The 20,205-nt window shown below is 37.9% G+C and overlaps 1 protein-coding gene across 6 annotated transcripts in view; it reads right to left on the bottom strand.

Moving 5' to 3' along the window:
* Positions 1–2,958: 2,958 nt before the first annotated feature.
* sh3gl2a (SH3 domain containing GRB2 like 2a, endophilin A1) overlaps positions 2,959–20,205 on the bottom strand; it is a 47,037-nt gene continuing 29,790 nt past the window's right edge. Inside the window, exons 2-13 of one of the 6 annotated variants that reach the window (XM_038278587.1) lie at positions 14,558–14,626; positions 13,311–13,383; positions 10,011–10,154; positions 9,790–9,923; positions 9,558–9,716; positions 8,809–8,912; positions 8,587–8,702; positions 7,082–7,096; positions 6,913–6,924; positions 6,561–6,572; positions 4,681–4,692; positions 2,959–4,597 (exon numbers count right to left, since the gene is read on the bottom strand). In XM_038278587.1, the coding sequence (XP_038134515.1) occupies positions 4,401–4,597; positions 4,681–4,692; positions 6,561–6,572; positions 6,913–6,924; positions 7,082–7,096; positions 8,587–8,702; positions 8,809–8,912; positions 9,558–9,716; positions 9,790–9,923; positions 10,011–10,154; positions 13,311–13,383; positions 14,558–14,626 (1,047 nt within the window). In that variant the 3' untranslated portion in view covers positions 2,959–4,400. The remainder of the gene's footprint in view (positions 4,598–4,680; positions 4,693–6,560; positions 6,573–6,912; positions 6,925–7,081; positions 7,097–8,586; positions 8,703–8,808; positions 8,913–9,557; positions 9,717–9,789; positions 9,924–10,010; positions 10,155–13,310; positions 13,384–14,557; positions 14,627–20,205) is intronic. The other 5 variants (XM_038278588.1, XM_038278589.1, XM_038278590.1 and 2 more) reach the window with 5 other exon arrangements.

Here is a 20,205-nt window from a genome sequence, read left to right as displayed (position 1 = left end):
TACTTCGATCATGTGCCTAACCACTGCACCACCAAAGCACACCCTATTGTTCTGTAATAATGTTAAGAATTACAACTTAATTTCTCAGGGATTTCAGGTTTAGAGATGTCCTCAGCTCTATATTCTTACCTTAAGAGATGTCTTATTTTTTTAGCGCAGTTCAGGAGAGAACTGAATATTGCAATTAAGCTGTCATTTTTGTTTTAGCTTACAGACAGTGCAATCAAGCTGTAAATCCTAGAAACTCAGTGGGAATTGGTGGGGATTTATTTTTTTTAACGAAACATCCCCAGAGTTCCAGTGCACTGGCTTTTAATCCAGGTCTATATATTGATTGTTCTATTATAAAAAAATTTTTTAACCAATTTTTAGTGGTTGCCATTTTAGCCTTTTCTTATTTTAAAAGAACCTGTTTATGCCAGTCCCAGGTGCACATAAGAATGCGGAGACGTTAGGGAATAACCATTTCTTGGTATTTATTTGAATAAATTACGTTGACTTATCACATTTCTTATCTTTACATCAAGCGTACAGTCATAGAATCCAGTGCAAGAACAGAACAAAACACAAAAAAGTTTAAAGACAATTAAATGCAGCACAGAGAACCTCATCCTCCTCACTTCCAACTTATCACATCTGCATTATATAATGTATATATATTTATATATTTATATATATGTATATACACATCTATACTGATAGTGAATACTTTTGACACAGTTACAAAAATAAGATACATTACTGAAGATGCGCGACTATACACACAAGGTGAAAACAAAACACAGAAAAAGCTGTACAGTCCTCATTGAGGGCAAAGATACACAGAATCTTTAAAAAAGGGAAAGAGAGAAAAAGAAGGAAGAATTTAGCTTACAAAATGAAAAGAAAATACACAACCTTTCCAAACTGTAGCACTATTATTCACCAGCCAACAAAAAATTGTGCTTCCCTTAGACGTAAAAGTAACACTTTATATTTATTGAGTTGATTTTGCATCATTTATTGTTGCTCCACTGCATGTAGTAAACTGATCCCTCGATTATTGTTTTTTGAAGCTAAACATCGTCAGGGGACGGTGTGTTTTAGCAGCAGAGGTTCTCATTACTTGTTTCTGTGCAGAACGTGAGCAATAGGCAAACCCAAATACACACACTTTCCCCTAAAATACATGCATCAACAATTATACGCTGAAAACATCTGCAGTAAGTTTAGTGCACCATCCACGTAGAAGAGTATAAAGCCTTGGAGATGATGAGTGCACCGCTGCATCGAGCTGATGAACACATAGAACTGGGAGTTTTAGATTTTCAGAGGACAATCTTGCACGATGCTGGGCATAAAAGATATGGAGAAATCAAACAAAAGTTCTTAGCTCTGTTGGTATATGGAAAAGGAAAATATGGGTTTTATCATTATTAGGTTAAAAAATAAAATTTATGAGTTCTCAATCCATTCCTCATTTTGAATGTTCTTTTTCTCTTGTTTTTGGAAAGCTTCACATCTAGCCTTCCTCAAAGTGTTATCTACAAATAAACTGGAGGTCAAATATGTCACCAACAGGCAAAACAACATATTCCACTGTAGAATAAACTCTTATTCTAATAAGCAGATGTTTGGTAGTAATGAGCAATCAGTAATTCACCTGCAGAATGAACCCATTGACTGTTTCAGATAGGAAACCTGCCAAATTAAAACAACCCGTTTCAGCAATTAACTCTTCATAAATCTTTAAACTGCGGTCACTTCTACTTTAAATGGTTAATTAAACTGCTGATTTCACACCCAGCATGTCCTTCCTAAAGCTCCACAACCAGAGATTATCTGCACAGCTGTGCTGGTGGAAACCAATGGGAATCTCATATCTACCCCATTGATTGTCAAAACCGGCACACCACAGGGTTGTGTTCTCAGCCCACCACCATATTACACGTCTCATATCACACAATGATGAGACTTAATACAGAGAAAAGGTCATTTCTCATTCTGAACACCAGTGAGACCAAGAAGTCAGAACAGATAACAGGGGGTCCAGGAGGACTGAGTACACTCCTCTCTGCATACAGGTGGAGCTGTTGGAGCATATGGAGTTGTTCAATAATGTTCTGTCTTGTGAAGTTAAAACAGTTTCGACTCTCTCCTTAGCAAAACTTATACAGATTCTCAGTGGAAAGTATCCTGTGTCTCAGGGTGGCATTAAATCCAGAAAAAAAACAGACTTCCAAACAGCCCCTTCCCCAGAGCTATAAAGGCACTCACCCCCTTTTAGATAGAGTCAATTCTATGCTCTATAACTAGCTGTACTTTATGTAAAAACAACAAAGTACATCCCCATGTACATGGCTTTTACTTCTCTTAAGGGATGTTCATCAGCTGCTATATTTATAATCTTTTTATGTTAAGATTTTTTAGGTCTTTCTAAAGATTTTTAGGCTACTCATTCCTCTCCAAGTGTTTTTAACTTGTTTTTGGTCTATAAATAGCTGCATTAGAAAGTTTACATACCCTTCCATTAAAAATTTTAAAACATTGAAACTGACACAAGTAATAATATTCATCCATCCATCCATCCATCCATCCATCCATCCATCCATCCATCCATCCGTCCATCCATCCATCCGTCCATCCATCCATCCATCCATCCATCCATCCATCCATCCATCCATCCATCCATCCATCATGCTTATCCAAAGCGGGGTTGCGATGGGAGCTGGCGCCTTTTAAACAAAACTAAAAAATATATTATTTTACTAAATTATGTTTTGCTGAATTTGTATTTATTATTTCTTTTGTCAGTTTTGTTTTATTAGAATTACTAGTGTTATTTTATAATTTTCTTTAATGACAGGGTATGTAGGCTATTAATACAGCTGTATGTGGATTCTGAGCCATGTATATAGGAAAGTCTCGATGTACAATTTCCTTATGTTCAGCATATCCAACCAAATCGACTTTCAATACTTTTCAATAGAAACGACTTGGTGTAAAAGAAGAGGAATCTTCATGAATGCAAACTCTAGTTGTTTGTTTTGTCATGGTTCCTAATTTTGCGATCTGTGGAAGGAATGTACCTACATTACCAGTCAGAGGAAAATTTATAGAGGTTTCAAACTGTTAATACATGTTGACCGCAGTTGGCAAATCCACCAAATCCTTGACCGGAGCCTAACACAACTGAACCGCAGGATCTTTCTGCTCTGATGCAATTTTCTCATATGTAATAATTAGCTATGCATACAGGGAATAACCTGTCTATAATTAGGAGAATTAAAACCAGAGCAGATCAGTATACATAATCACTACCAATAATATCTCGATTTTTTATTGTTCACATTCTTATACCTTATTGCTGTCTGACTGGACAAACATATCCCATGTTATAAAGGTTTGTAAACTACTGTGTGCAGATACTGCTATTAAATATTGTAGATTAGAGATGCTTTAAGATGGCAGCAATCTGGCTTAAGGTCCTGCTATCAGCAGATGGAAGCTAGAACCAGGAGGAAGTCTCTCTAAACTGAGTTCATTTAGAAAATTATCTTCTGCAAGAAAGACACTGACTGCTGAAAACAATCCAACATAACCCAATATTAAACTTAAATCCTCACATTCAGTGATGTATGTAATCTCTTGCAACAATTTAGATGCATCTGCCCTGCTCTAATTTGTAGATTGTTGCAACAACAAGAGATCATAAGACAGGTCCTTATACTGATCCGACTTTCTCTAAGAAGCAATAGCTTTGCATCAAACCTGCAGACATTTCTCCCTTGATCTTCCAGAATGCTTCGCTATGGGAAAATAAAGGAATGTCTGATAAATATGTCTGTAACTTTGGCTAAAACTTTTTTTTTTTATAAGACAGGAAATGTACATGTTAAGAAAGTGTCTGAAAGTCAGGAATGACCACCATTAAACGGAGGAATATTTAACACAAAAACTACCACGTGTTTTTTGATAGACTTATTTGAGCTACATGCCTAACAAACAAAAAGCTGGTAGGCTCGTATGTTTTGCCTGTTGAATGTCAGAGAAAAGCTGATATCTACTGTATCTCCACAAAATACGAAGACAGAGAGAAAGCGTGATTTAGTAAAGCTGTTCTAAGAAACTAATGGACTGACAGCTGACTACAACAGAGACAAAATGCAAAGATGACAATAGAAGCTTGAAGTACCTTAAGTGAGAAGGAGAGGAAGTTGATCAATTTCTTCACTTTTTTTAGTGCATCGATGCACTGAAGTGAATGTTCCTTCATTTTTATTTACTTTCTATCATTGCTTTTTGATGCATTAACAGAAAAGTGAAGGTTGTGTTAGTAGGAATGTTTGGGAAAAGGTTAGTGGAAATACAGGAACTGGATGCCAGGATTCATTGTAGACACGGTTGGGACTCTTCACGTCTTACTGAGGCAACGGCACCAGGATATCCACATAGTTGACGGGGAAAAATCCCGAGTTGCCGTGCAGCATCCCCTCGTACCAATTCTCATCGATCTTATTGGTCAGGGTGATGATGTCTCCCTCCTTGAAGCCTAGCTCACCTTCGTTCTCAGGGTCAAAGTCGTACAGAGCGCGACAGCAGGGCTGGTCCAATGGGGCTGGAAGGCCAGAGGGGAAAAGGCCGTCAGTAGAAACTCAAGGAGACCAGAAGCTGTATGTAAACATCCTATTAGAGACTTACCTGGAGACCGGGCTGTAAATGAGAAAAAAGAGGAGGAAACACAGCAAATATAATATTTCTGTCTGAGAAATCTTAAACAGATCAACAGATGATGACGATTTTAACTTTTTGGGAAATGCCCTTTAGGAATTTTATGGTCAAGATGAACAAACTAAAGTGAGTTGGAAAAGAAAATTGTGAGAGTGCATGTTTTAAACTCTCCTAAGAGGAAAATGAAAGAAGAGCTTCCATAGACCTTCAGGAAGCCAGATGATCTGTTTATCAGGATGTAATGAAGTAAACTGCGCTGGACTGAGGAAAACTATTCACAGTCTTTAAACCTTTCCACATTTTGTGATGTTAGAACCAAAAACCTACATTTTATTCAGATTTATTGTCACAGTTATTGAGCAAATAACATTATTTTCTGCTTTTCTTTGTAGCAAAATATTTAAAAAGTGTGGCATGCATTTGTGTTCCATTTACTATGATACTGCTATATAAAACATGGGTCTCTTTTGTGTATAATTCAAATCAATCAAGACAAACAGGTATGAAAATAGTGAAAGATGAAAAAGCACCATAATATAAACAGACAGGGAGGAGCAGCTTCAACCAAGAGATGGATGTCCACCATAAGTCACAGGCTGGACAAAAGCATTAATGCAGATGCTGCCAAGGCATCCATTATAACTCAGGCGTGTATATTTGAGTTCACATCAATTGGAATGACTGTTGAACATCAAAGACCAGATTTAATTTCGAAAAATTTTGTTTTTAAGAGTTTACATATGATAGAAAGAAGATGTATTTTCAGTATGAAAGAGTTGTTTTGTCAAAGGATGTCATCCAAAGCTGTAGGTCATGGAAAGGGGAATCAGTTTGTGAGTGTTGGAAAGGCTGATAATCAGTCATTTTGTTACAGGCATTCAGAACCTGGCTGAACCTCTTTCTCTTAATGGAACAACAACAAGGCATGTTGGATTTCCATATGCAGCCAGAATATTAGACAACTTCATAGAAACACACTCACACAATGTATGTAACGCCTCCGAGGGAATGTGCAGATTTATTACTTTCAAGTACAAACGCACATCATGTGCATGCTTTTTGTGCATGCAAATACACTTCCATGATAAGAAAAGGGTATAAGTAGTAGCATTCTCTGTGGAGAGTTGGGAATCTGTACGATGCGTTGTCTGTAATCTTTGATGCTGTTGTCAACGACTAAATAAATCTCCCTTAAGAGTGAATCTGTTGCTGAGAGAGTCATTTTTTTACTTTGAAAAGCTTTAAAACCACTTTAAAACCACCACAGTACCAATGCTGGTCAAACATTGTGGTGGCAGCATCGTGATGTGGGGATTTTTTTTTATTCATCAATGAAAGGGAGATAAATAAAGGAGAATCCTGGACCAAAAAGGGCCAGGGGCTGCAAATTCAAGCCACCCTTTTCAGCTTTTTATGAGAAATCTTTAAAACTTTCCATTTTTATCCTTCTGCATCACCTTTTATACATATTTTGTGTTTGTCTACAACTTTTTTTCCAGTTAAAAACTTGTGGTTATAACGTGACCAAATGTGGAAAGGCTGGAGGTATGCAAAGACTTTTTCCATTAATTAATTTACTGACTTCATGAAGGAAAAAAGTTCTGCCTGCATGCAAACATCATTTTGATCAACTCAGAGCAAATAAGCACATTTCCCAAAATCTCCAATTATAAATTAAGCAATTAAAAACAAATATCGGGGGGGGGAAAGGGGGTTAGAAACAACAGCACCGCACTGAAACAAAACAAAGCGAAACAAAAGAAAAGATTTATCCCAAAGACACAAATAGGAAAAAAAAATAAAGAGTGATCAAGAAACTTGACACTTCTTCCCAAGTCACTCTTTCTCACCTGGAGATCTTGCTGCAAAGAGTAGAAGGAGAAAATATTTTGAGTAATCATACTTTTAGATTGGAGAAATGATGAACTGATGGAAAAAGACGCAGTGATGTTAATATGACAAAAACATGGGAAGAAACTGAGGCCAGACAGCAAATTGACAAAGGAAAAGAAATAAGGAAAAAGGGATGAAAAGGCGATCAGATAACTAACGATGTGAGGAAACAGAAACACCAAATGCTCGTCTGCTGTTGATCTGGTCTTTGTCAATCTTGCTTTCTTTTCAGGAGGAGCAGACAGCACCTGATTTTCTGTTGTTTGTTCAGAACGGTTAGGAGCAACTTTCTTAGAGAAACTGTCTCACCTGGAGACCTTGCTGCAACAGGAGATAAAGGAGAAACAGCACCGTACAGTAAAGGGGGGCAGGGGATGAAAGAGGCAGATGATGAGTTTTTAGTGTGAAGGAAGGATGTATTGAAAGAAAATGAACTGATTAGAACACAGGATGTGGGAAGAAGTTTGACCTGGCTCACCTGGAGACCTGGCACCTACAGGGAAAAACACAAATCATATAGAGGAAGAAAGAAATGAGGAGCTGTTTTTATGTATTGGAGCGTTGAAAAAAATGCTGCAGAAATAAGAAATTAAACAATTAAAGTACTTTAACTCAAACACATCTGTTGTATGCAGGATGGAGACTTTATGTTTTAAATTCTCTGTTGTGCTGGCTTACGTTTACCTCCTAGATTTATCTTTTCAGCGTGTTAGTAGGACCTCAATATGCACTTATTATAATATATTAACTGTTTATCATAAAACAATAGTTTCTTTTAAATAAACGTTTTAGTTCCTATCATTTCAGTTTCTCATATTCTTTAATTATCTGATGTCTGGGTTTTCTATTTTTAATGATGTTCTGAAGTGTCACAGATTATTGAATGTTCTCTAATGTTAGAGTTAATAAGACTTAAAAGTCCGACATTTTATAGCCTTGAATTTAAAACATCAGCTGGAAAACTCCTTGAAATCAAAATCTCTTACTATAAAAGTTGGAGGCCTGTCAGACAATTCAATCTAATATTCCTGCTGCTCGCATAAAAGTGAATGAATTAAACATAAATCTGCACCTGTCTTAGTTTGTATCTTATTAGCTGCACAGATGGTATATTTAGAGGATTTTTTGGGGGGGAAACATATAGAGACTCTAAAGAGAGAAAGCAGATATGATCATGCACTGCATAAAAACACACACAACCTTTTTCTCACTGCCCTATTCAACTTTTTGCATTTCAAGTTTTCTATTGGCAGAAAACTAAGAGAAAGATTTTTTTTAACCTAAAAATACATCTAAAGGTTTGTCTGCCTTGAAGTCAAATATTATATATTTACCCATTAGACACTTATATAGGCATTACATCATCATAATGTTTGGATTTTGCAAATAAAAATAATTGGTTTCAGTCAGATTTAATGCTAGTGAGACAGAGAGATAAACAAATCGGTGTCATTTTATACTGTTCATGTACATATTTTTTTTTACTTTTTATTTAGCTTATTATTAATTAGTGTAAAACCATACAAGACAGACCTGGACAAGAAAAAGAAAAGAAATTATTCAAAAGGATAAAAATACTATTTAAATTGAGCTGTTTCCTGTTTGTTCTAACCATAATGTTACCATAGTGTTTTTAAAACAAGGCAATAAAATTAGGCAGTAATATTGCAGTTATACAAATGATGGGACCAGAAATATTATTAGATATTAATCTTGCTTACTTGTCTTTAATTAACTGTTAATATAAATAGGGAAATAAATAATTAAATGTTTATTAAATAAGGGTTTTAAAAGATGGAAAGGAAAGAGCTTTTCTGTCTAGATCATAGCTTTGAATGGAAAATTTTAACAAAATATAACATAAGGATTAAAAGGATGACATAAAAAAAGGTTTAGAAATGCTAAAAATGAAATGCAGAATCAGGATGATGTGTCGCCAAGTGGCTGAGGGGTTCCAGCTGTTTTATAACAGCCAACCCTCACCTGGAGAGCGAGCGCCGTGCATTCCTCCATTATGGTTCTCGCTGATGCTGAAGTCCAGAGACGTACGAGGTTTTGGTACGAACTCTTTCCTTGGTTTGACAGCCGTGTCCCTTATCCTGTCATTAAAGAAAGAAAAACGCACCAAATCTGTTCATAGAAGGAAACAGTTCAAAGGCGTTTCTGTTAACACCTTTGGGTAAAGCTTAAGGCGATGCTACTGACCGTTCATCTATCTTGCTGGAGAGCTGTGTGAGGATCTCAGCGGAGCGGCTGTGGTACTGCACCTGAGCATGGACCAACGCCGCCAGCTGGCTCACCTGTTCGATCTGACAAACACATCCTGTGAGATGCTAACAACTTTAAACACAGAAAATATTTATAAAGATTCATTTGATGGTTGTGTTTGCAGGACTACAATCTGATGCTACATGTTTAATATTTTCTTTCTGTTTGTTGTAACTAGTGTTGCACCGATGCCACTTTTTTGCCCCGAAACCCGATACCTGGCTGTGCAATATTGGCCGATACCGAACCTTCTGTTTGAAATTGATGTGTGTGTGTATATATGAAGAACTGCATACTACTCAGATGTAAAATAATTGCCATCATGGCTTTGTCAAGCTGCTGCCTACTTTTGTGAAGCACGAAAAAGACTAATACAAAGTGAATCCAGTAGAACTTTATTGCCTAGCTGGAATGGGTGACAATAGTTGAATTTGTTGGTACTCGCAGATACCGATACCACCATTCTAGTGCTGGATCGGGGCTCCGCCCTATACTGGTATTGGTATCGGACCTCGGTGCAACACTAGCTGTAATCCCCTCTGTTTTCACCAAATCTATTTTGTAGGTGAGTTCAGTCACTCCTAAAGAGAACAGGGTCTCTGAATGAACTCTGCTTAGGGCCCTGCTACAGTATGAGCCAGCCCTGGAGATTCGTATATGAAAATTGCTGGATGTGGGAGACTTACATCACTCTCCAATAAATTGAACATGCTCTGCTCTGCAATCTCCTTGGAGTCATCAAATTTCTCCAGCGCGTGTTTCAGCTCATCCTCCGTCACTTTAGCCTGACGTTTCTTCTTATAATCAAAGTCCAGACGGCGACCCTCCAGTTTCTTCAGATGATGCTGCAAAAGTCGAACTTAAAGTGAGCACAAAGCCTCCGCCTCACGCTGATTAAAGCTTTTTTAAGGACTGAACCTGAATCTCCTTGAGGTCTTTCTCGTGAAGGTTCTGCATTGGATCAATGAAGTTCTGCTTCACCTCCATGTCCAGGGCATCTTTGACCTCACCCAGCTCCCGCATGGCCTCTCCAACATCAATCAGAACCAGACCTACAAACACATAGATAATATTCAAAACGTGGAAATGACTGCTTTAAAATGTTCACTGTTTCATAGCGTGGAGGTCCAGAGACTGACCAAAGTTAGAGTCCTCTCCAAGCTCCCTGCCAAACCTCTGCATGGACTCTCCCAGGATGGTTTCCGTCTGCGTGTAGCCCGGCCCCTTCTCCTGTCCTCGCATACGGGACATGGAGTTCATCATGGTCATCTTGGCTCTGGTGGCTGAACAACAAAGACAGAAATATAAAGGAAATGGAAATGTTATTTGACCAACTGTTAGGTTTGTGATTTTTGACTTTTTTTTTTTTTTTTTTACAATTTTTTGTTGAATCTTGGTCAATACCATCCAGAATTGACTGTCAATAGTGAGTTAAAAACACAGGAGGATGGAAGCGAATAAGAACATTCAACATGTTCTTAAAAAGACATCCTAACATAGATTTTTACAGATGTTCGAGATCAGCCTGTTTTTCAGTATAGTCCTGTTTCTTTGACTGTGACTGGCTGGATGTGCTCTCTTCATCCTCTGACATGGGAGTTGGCTGGGAGGTCGTCTGCCTGGCTGTGTGTTTCCTGTACCGTCTTTTAGAGTTGCTTTTTGTGTCTCTTTGGACCCCAGTCGGCCTCAGCAGATGGCCGCTCACACTGAGCCTGGTTCTGCTGGAGGTTTCTTCCTGTTAAAGGGGAGGTTTTCCTCTCCACTGTCGCTACAAGCATGCTTAATGTGAGGGATTGCATTCAAGTCATTGAGTCGATGCAATCAACCAGTTCTCCTGATATAGAAAACTTTTAATCAATTTGACTGTATAATTGATCTAGTGAGCTGTACCTGTGCCTTGAGATGACATGTGAATTGAATTGGTGCACTAGAAATAAACTGAATTGAATTGAATTAACTAAATATCCTATTTTATTTAAATCTTTTAAATCACCATTTCTGTTTGTAACTGAGGAATCTTATCTGATAACAGATTCTAAATAACAGTTTCCTTATTGTCTTAAAGTCCCTTTATTGTCTTTGAAAAAATCTATTTCTAATTTTTAGTTTTTATTCTTTTATTTTATTAATTTGCTCCACAGTTCTAGAAATGACCCATAACTAAAAACTGGAAAAGAGATTTAGAAGATTTTCTCCTTGACTATTAAAAAAAAAAAGGACACAGCATACTAATTTCAATATTTTTACAAATTTGAGATAAAATTTTAAAATCAACTAAAGCTTACTTTCTCAACATAACATGAAATTATTACCAATAATTTAATTAATTGATAGAGGTTCTTAAATGAAAGAATCCCTTCAAATGCCATTCTGATAAGTTTAACATTCTAAACCATGAGCTGAGAAAAATACTTATTTTGACGACAATAAATGAAAGGTTCTGTCAATGTAAAAAAAATATATTTTATGCTTTGCGTACGAGTGTACTGCTTTTGTCCAATCAGTATAGAGCTTTAAAGCTTTTGATTAAAGTTGAAATGATACAAACTAGACTCCACAAGACAACAAGTGAAGCTTGATTAAGTCTCATAATTGGGTTTAAAGCCACATAACAGATTAAGGTTCTTTAAATATGGCCCCCTAGGCTTTACTGCCCTGAGCAAAGTGGATTGAAATTATATTATTATTTTATAATTATATAAAATTCTCTTTTCTTTGTTATCCCTCACGTAAGGGTTAAAAACTGGAAAACTTTACTAAGTATTAATTTCTGCTTTATGCAAAATAACCATGAATTTCAACAAATCTTTTTTTAATCTGAGCTCTGTTCTCTGTTATATAACTTTAAAGAGTTTCTTTGTAATAAGCAGAAAGGTAAAACCTTTTTGATATTATATATATATATATACACTATATTGCCAAAAGTATTTGCTCACCTGCCTTGACTCACATATGAGCTTAAGTGACATCCCGTTCCTAATCCATAGGGTTCAATATGACGTCGGTCCACCCTTTGCAGCTAGAACAGCTTCAACTCTTCTGGGAAGGCTGTCCACAAGGTTTAGGAGTGTGTTTATGGGAATTTTTGACCATTCTTCCAGAAGCGCATTTGTGAGGTCGCACACTGATGTTGGACGAGAAGGCCTGGCTCTCAGTCTCCGCTCTAATTCATCCCAAAGGTGTTCTATCGGGTTGAGGTCAGGACTCTGTGCAGGCCAGTCAAGTTCATCCACACCAGACTCTGTCATCCATGTCTTTATGGACCTTGCTTTGTGCACTGGTGCACAGTCATGTTGGAAGAGGAAGGGGCCAGCTCCAAACTGTTCCCACAAAGTTGGGAGCATGGAATTGTCCAAAATGTCTTGGTATGCTGAAGCATTCAGAGTTCCTTTCACTGGAACTAAGGGGCCAAGCCCAGCTCCTGAAAAACAACCCCACACCATAATCCCCCCTCCACCAAACTTTACACTTGGCACAATGCAGTCAGACAAGTACCGTTCTCCTGGCAACCGCCAAACCCAGACCCGTCCATCAGATTGCCAGATGGAGAAGCGCGATTCGTCACTCCAGAGAACGCGTCTCCACTGCTCTAGAGTCCAGTGGCGGCGTGCTTTACACCACCGCATCCGACGCTTTGCATTGCACTTGGTGATGTATGGCTTGGATGCAGCTGCTCGACCATGGAAACCCATTCCATGAAGCTCTCTGCGCACTGTTCTTGAGCTAATCTGAAGGCCACATGAAGTTTGGAGGTCTGTAGTGATTGACTCTGCAGAAAGTTGGCGACCTCTTCGCACTATGCGCGTCAGCATCCGCTGACCCCGCTCCGTCAGTTTACGTGGCCTACCACTTCGTGGCTGAGTTGCTGTCGTTCCCAAACACTTCCATTTTCTTATAATACAGCTGACAGTTGACTGTGGAATATTTAGGAGCGAGGAAATTTCACGACTGGATTTGTTGCACAGGTGGCATCCTATCACAGTTCCACGCTGGAATTCACTGAGCTCCTGAGAGCGACCCATTCTTTCACAAATGTTTGTAAAAACAGTCTGCATGCCTAGGTGCTTGAATTTATACACCTGTGGCCATGGAAGTGATTGGAACACCTGATTCCAATAATTTGGATGGGTGAGCAAATACTTTTGGCAATATAGTGTATATATTTTATTTTTTTTTTCCACCAAACTGTAAATTGTCATGGGTTAATTAAATAAACTCTATCTTTCACTAAATGATATAAATATCACTGATTTAAAAAAAGGAAAAAATGAAAGCTCTGTAGACCTGATACTGAACTTTGCAGGATTCCAGCATTTATTCTGTCCAAACTGTAGAAATTCTGCTTTCAGTTCGATAAGCATCGTGTTGCCGAACATAGCTTAAAAACAGTGATAACTGTGTGAGCAAATATTTTTTAACGCATCAGTATCCAAGGTTACCAGGGTTTGGCTGCAGATACTCAGTGGTTTTCGTCATGATGTCCAGCACGGCTCGAGCGGTGGTGTCCACCCTCTGTAACACACAGGGAAACATTATGAGAAAGAGATGCAGGTGATACAGAGAGTCAGAACATGTAGCTTTGTTATAGTGGTGTGCCTGAGCAGCTTCAGGATGAGCTTATGAAGTGTCAAAGGTGGAACATTTGTTAAAGAGTGCATCCCTTTAAATCTGGCGCAAAGCGAACACGACACTCATGTGTTGGGACGCATCAGTCCTTAACGTGATTCTAATGGGTTTGAGTCCTGGCTCATGGACCTTTGCCACATTTCTTCCATCTCTTTCAACCCTGCTTATTGTCAAATAAAGGCCACTAGAACCAAAAGAGTACCGGTGATGGTCTGGGATCAAATTGCTTCTTCACTTATCTGACCTGTAAGACTTGCTGCAATTGATCAAACCATGAAATCTGCTTTTTGAAAGAATATTCTTAAGAAGAATAAGCAGCTATCAGTTTGTGACCTTCAGCTGGAGCGCATCATGAAGCAGAATGAAGCAAACCAGCAAGTTCATCTCTAAAGAGTAAAAAAAACAAAAAAAAAAACAAAATACTCGATAGACGTTTTTTATTTCCAATTATCATAAATTCCTTATATCACTTGTTGCTGATGAGGGTTGGTCAACCTGATTTTAGGTTTAGCTGATTTACATGAGGCAAGGTTTCTTTACATAGCTTTCTTCATTAATACTTGTAGTATGTTTAATTATTTAAATCTGACAAGCCCCAAATAATTTTCATCCATCCAACCATCCATTTTCTGACACGTTTTATCCCAAGTGGGGTCGCAAGGGGGGCTGGTGCCTATCTCCAGCTGTCTGGAAGGGGGACGGGGTACACCCTGGACAGGTCACCAGTCCATCGCAGGGCAACACAGAGACAAACAACCATTCATGCACACCTAAGGAGAATTTAGAGAAGCCAATTAACCTAACAGTCATGTTTTTGGACTGCGGGAGGAAGCTGGAATACCTGGAGAGAACAACCGATGCCCAGGGAGAACAGCCTGTGCATGCTTTTTTTTTTTAAAAAGTTTTAATTTTGTATAAAGGAAAAATAATTATTTTGTAAGCTATTCAAAACTAATATTTAAAAAGCAATATGAATGTTAAAATAATCTGGAGGAGAGCAACAGCAAAAAGATCAACAACAATAATATCTTTAATGTTGATATTAAAAATCAGGACATGCCTTTTCCATTTCAGTGAAGTCCACATCGAGCTTGGTTCCTTCTGCTCCTCCAACCCTCTCGCTCACTCTCTGCAGAAAAAAAAACCACACATGAAAAGGCAGTTAGATCAGAAAAAACAAGAATTTTTGTTAAACACAAAAGAAAAGTCCAAACACTCAGCTCAGAGGAATGAGATCATCCATTTAGGCAAATTAATAATAGATAAATACAAGAAATGTTACATTTATTTTATATGAATCTATCGAATATATATATATATATATATATATATATATATATATATATATATATATATATATATATATATATATATATATATATATATATATATATATATATATATATATATTATTTTTTTTTTTTTTTTTTTTGATGCTCAGCTTGGCTAACAGATTTATATACCAACAGGTCAATAAGCTGCAAGTGATGTCCTTTAGTTTAGAAAATGCAAACATAGAAATATCTCCTGTCTCCTCAATGTCATCTGAAAATGTTCCTATAATCCTGCTCCTGGGTGTGGTGCAGCCTTGTGCCTTAAGGGGGCGGCAGTGAGACAAAACCAGGCCACACAGTGGCTCCCAGGGAAATGTCACACTGTATGACAGAGGAGATGGTGATGATGAGAGCTTGGACAGCAGAGGTTGTCTTTTCCTAAACGAAGGACATTTACAGTCCTAAATGTTTGCTTTACTGACTTATTTTCTGTAAAACAACTGTGACCATCTTTAATGAGGTAAATAAAAGGATTGATTGATCAGAGGGATGAGCTGTAGCAGAGAGCTCTGTTTTTTAAGACTAAGCTTATGGTAGGAATTTGTAGTTTTTGAGATTTTCTGTGAGTCATCAGAGACTCATCTGCCCCACATGAGAAACAGCCTAATAACACGGCTGCCATGCAGAGCACATACACACCCACAGGCATGGGAGGAAGCTACATATCCTGTCATTAATTCCAAACAGGTCCCTGAACTTGTTTCCCATGGAAACAGGTGAAGGTGCAGAGTGAATGTCTAAGCAGAGGCAACCTGAGCGTAGGTGTTCAGGTCAAACATGGGGCTACAGCAGAATTCATACATGACTCACACACAGCTGGAGTCCAGATATGGCTCCTAATTACTCCCTGAACTATTACACTCCTGGATAAAACATGAAGAGGGAAGCGGGTAATATTATCTGGATACAGGAGAACTAATGATTTGCATGGACAGATAAAATAGCTCATGATTTCTATGGAAATCAGGAGTCAGGCCGAGCCTCACACTCAGCCCTAACAGATATTAATAAGACATCTGAGCTGATAATAATACTGAGAACACAAGAGAGGAAGGAGAGCGTCAGGAAGAAAATGGAAAAGCTCTCAGTTCAACACTGACATGATTGAATATTTAACACATCTATAAGAACGCTGTTGTTTTCCATTTTTTCTGATAGATGGAGCTTCCTCTCTTTGGTCTGAGACCTCAGATGATTTGTTCTGAAGAGCAAAAAAAATCTCCCTGCCAGTATAACATTTATAAGCTGTGACTGACACCTTCCCCTTCACATTTATACATTTTCCACTGTTATATGGCAACATTGTTCGATTTTTAACCTGGAAAACTTTTTCCCTGTTTTAGTTTTTTAGGTTTTCTAAAGGTCTTCACAGTATTGCCTTGAATTTTGGCTAAACTTTCACTTCTGTCTACCTGACCAGGTCAGCCTGTTGTTACCTTAAAAAATAGTAATTCGAAAAGAGAAAAACAAAAACAAATGAGGCAAGATACGTGAAATTAATTTCTTAGAGATGACAACTACACTGGAAAAACGATCTAGAAATAAGTAAACATTTCTTAAATTAAGTGTATTTACCCTTGATTTGAGTAGGTAAATGAGATAGTTTGCCAATGGAATCAGTATTTTTACTCTTAAAATAAGATAATTAGATAGTATTCACTTGAAATAAGAGAATGCAATTGTGTTTTCTTATTTTAAATCTAAATTGTCTTGTTCCATTGGCAAGATGTCTCTTTTATCTCCTCAATTCAAGAACAAATGCACTTATTTTAAGAAAAAATGACTTACTGTACGTTTTTTGCAGTGTATCATTTAGCTATGTGTTACGACAAACAGGAGAAAATTTTGGAAAGATCCCAGTAAGTCTAAAAGATAAAAACCCCTTTAGTTGATGATCTACTTCGCTAAAGTCCTGTTTTCTTTCTTTTTTTGTACATTTCCTAATTGCAGCTAAATGAATGGTAACAAACTATTAACCTTTAAAGGTTCCCTGTATTGTTAAAACACCTTTTCAGTTGATTCCTTTAATTTAGGAGCTTTTTCTGGTCTTAATTGCTCATAAAAAGGTCCTAAATCAATGAACAAACTACTGAAGTTTAAAGAACAACATTAATGACTTCAAAAATGCTGTTAAACTATTGAATAAACAATATTTTTCTAATGCATGGAAGCATATCTGAACAAACAAGCAACAATTCCTGCACAGCACTGTAAATAAAGTTAAGCAAGGCATTTTACTTGTATTTAGTTTGAAAACCCGACACATCAGCTTGTATAAAGTAGTTATATGTATCCTAGAACCAGCTCAGGCTTGGAGCCAGCATTAACACCGGGCAGCCAGTCAGTTTGTTATTTCTTTGAATAAGTGAATGACTAACAAGTCCCTCTGACAGCTTCTTTGGGGAGCAGCTTATACTGCAGGTTTACAGAGGAAGACTCCCTGAATGAATATAAATAAGCTGTTGGTGACTGTTCTGATTAAATGCATTGCAGTGTTGCATAGTGTTGCCCACGGCTGCTGTCAGTGCACATTCAACCCCCAGACACCCCTGGAGATAGGAGCAATGCCAGCGATTTTAGGAGACAGTGATTTAAGACTAAGATAGGGAAGAGGCATGATGAATTCCATACTTAGCAAACGTCACAGTGTCAGAGTGTATAAACCGAGCAGATTAATGATGTGTTCTGCTCCTTAAAGGCACCATATCTCAATAATATATGCAAGAAAACCTCCTAAGCAAATGTGTCTTGTGCAAGTCTAAGCATTGAAGCCATGAATCAAAGTTGGTGCCCACATTCCTCTGGCTGAATCTGCTTTCAAGGGAAGGACACTGCAAGGTGAAGTGAGCAGCAGAGATTGCAGAGTGAAGTGAACCTTAAACAGATCAGCTGGCTGCAGGAAAATAAAAATGGAGGTGCAGAAGAGATGTCACATCTCCCTGCGCCGCAAAGACAAGCAGCACCGATAGAGCAGTTAACTGCTTGGGTTACAGATTTTCCCATGGCACTGTAAACACTGCTTTCAATGTTAGTTTGATTGTCTTTGGACTAGATCTATCTAAGAAAAAGGAAAATACAGCAAATTAACCAAAAGAAACAGTCACTAAACAGAGTTAAATCAGAGGCAAACTGACATTTATTCTTTTTTTCTGAGGTAAAGGAAGGAAGGAAGAGGAAGGAGGCCACCTTTGTCAAAAGGGAAAAGCCAACAGAGGGAGGATTGGGGTTTCAGTTTCCAGCCCTGTCTCTAAACTCAGTCTCATCAAGATGCAGATGGTTATCTAAACTAACTCACACCAAGCAACAAACTCCAATGATCCAGCAGGATGATGGTTTGTTCACAGATTTTTTATCTGACTTGGAATATGCCTAGAAGGATGGGCCTCCATGTGCTTAAGAAAACAGCAGCGCTCCAACCACAGGTAGCTCCAATGATAATAGTTGGATTGCCTGATAGTTTGTGTTAACACAGATTTCCTTTAGCAGAGCTGGTCTGCCTTTAAGCAATGACCCAAGAATAACGTTATTTAATGGAATTCCACAGCATTAGATAACAAGCACTTCACTCCCCTCGGCCTTCTGAATGCTTAAGCTAAAAACTGCTTCTGATAAAATAGGATCAAAATTATCTAAACACTTGGGAATGCAAATATGACATTAAAATCTCCTTGTCAGTTGATCATTTAATATGATGAAAAAATGTAAACAAGATACTAATATGACTGATGCAGCAGAATTCAAAACCAAGTTTCCAGTTAGATAGATAGATGCTGAATCTATCTATCTATCTATCTATCTATCTATCTATCTATCTATCTATCTATCTATCTATCTATCTATCTATCTATCTATCTATCTATCTATCTACATACATACACACTCGGAGCTTCATAAAGACGTGGCTGGAATAGTGTACAGGAATATCTGTGCAGAGTATTGGCTGGGAACCCAAAGGTCAAAGTGGGAAAGACCCCATAAGATGGTAGAGAAAGACCGAGCCATGATCCTGTATGACCTCCACATACAGACGGACTGAATGGTAATGGCAAACCAACCAACCAAAAGAAAATATTTATTTTGTTTTAGTTTTTTAGGTATGTGTTCTAGCTTGGCTTTTTACCTTGTAGTTAACTGAATATCTAAAACAGCTAACTTCTACAAGAACAAGCTAAATAGACCAAAATGAGTCGACAGAAATAAACAAAGTAGTAAACAATGGACAACGAATATTTTAAAGTTCCATTTATCTTCCTTACCTTGCAAGCAAGATGAATTGCTGCAAGATTTGTGAATCTAAAATATGGCAGAAGCCAACATGTGCATGAGCCTTGATACACAAATGTTTTAGACCAATGAAATGTAGTGACGTGCATAACGACAACTAGAGGCAAAAGGCTGAAGCAAAACAAACATTTAAGCTGGAATACCCTCTATTTCTTTTTGAAAAACAAGCAATGTATGAGGAATGTGATTTATTAATGGGAAAGATTTGCATGTTGTTTTTTTAGTTTTTGCAACACTAGTGGCTTGTTTTTTGGACAGTGGGCTGACAGGAACGGGCGTATGAGAGAGGGGGTGAGACATGCGGCCAAGAACCACAGGTTGGATTCGAAGCCAGGGCGGCTGCGTCGAGGACTAAGGTCTCCATACGTGGTTCATGCACGCTAAGTTCATGCTGTGCCACCTGCACGCCCATTTTGTAAGAGTTTGATTTATCAGTTAACTCCGTTAGATGGGAAACCAATCAAGAATGTGATATGTCTACCGCTGCTGTGATTGGCTAAAAACTCTACATGGGAGGCGTGTCCCACTTGATTTACCCAATCAGCTCAGGAGTTGAACTGAATGTCCCTTCGTTTTGCAAACACTTATTAAAGGAGAATTCAAATTGAACTACAGGTTTTAATCTGGCTTAAGCCGAGTTATTATGTTCCAGCCTGGAAAGGGATCATTCAGTAGCGCTGCATAAAGTCAATGAAATCAGTGCAATGTGGAAACCTCTGAAAAAAATAGTTAAAGCTCTTCATTCTGTTGCATTTAGCTGCAATTGTTTTGGTGTTTTTAACTTCTTATTATATACTTTTATTTGGTGCATGATCTTACATCCTCTGTATAGTTTAGTATCTGTCTGTATAGTACTTTTATCAACTCTTGTTCTCACAGATCAATCATACTTTTGTTTCTCCTCAACAATAAAAGAGCGTTGAGCAGTTGTTGGATCCAGGTCTGCTGTGTTTATTTAACAAAGCCGATTCACCTGAAGGCCGTCAGTATTTTCCTTTGTAAACGGAGATCTGCCCACGCAGATTAATGGCAACACTCTTGGCAAACACAGCAGGAGAGTTTAAACCGCAGCACTTTCACACCTGTGTAA

The sequence above is a fragment of the Cyprinodon tularosa genome, unplaced genomic scaffold (assembly GCF_016077235.1).
Source record: "Cyprinodon tularosa strain WSP-4 unplaced genomic scaffold, ASM1607723v1 ctg142, whole genome shotgun sequence".
In the NCBI taxonomy this organism is placed as follows: domain Eukaryota; kingdom Metazoa; phylum Chordata; class Actinopteri; order Cyprinodontiformes; family Cyprinodontidae; genus Cyprinodon; species Cyprinodon tularosa.
The sequence above is the reverse complement of the archived record's forward strand: the minus strand, read 5'-3'. Positions and strand labels throughout refer to the sequence as shown.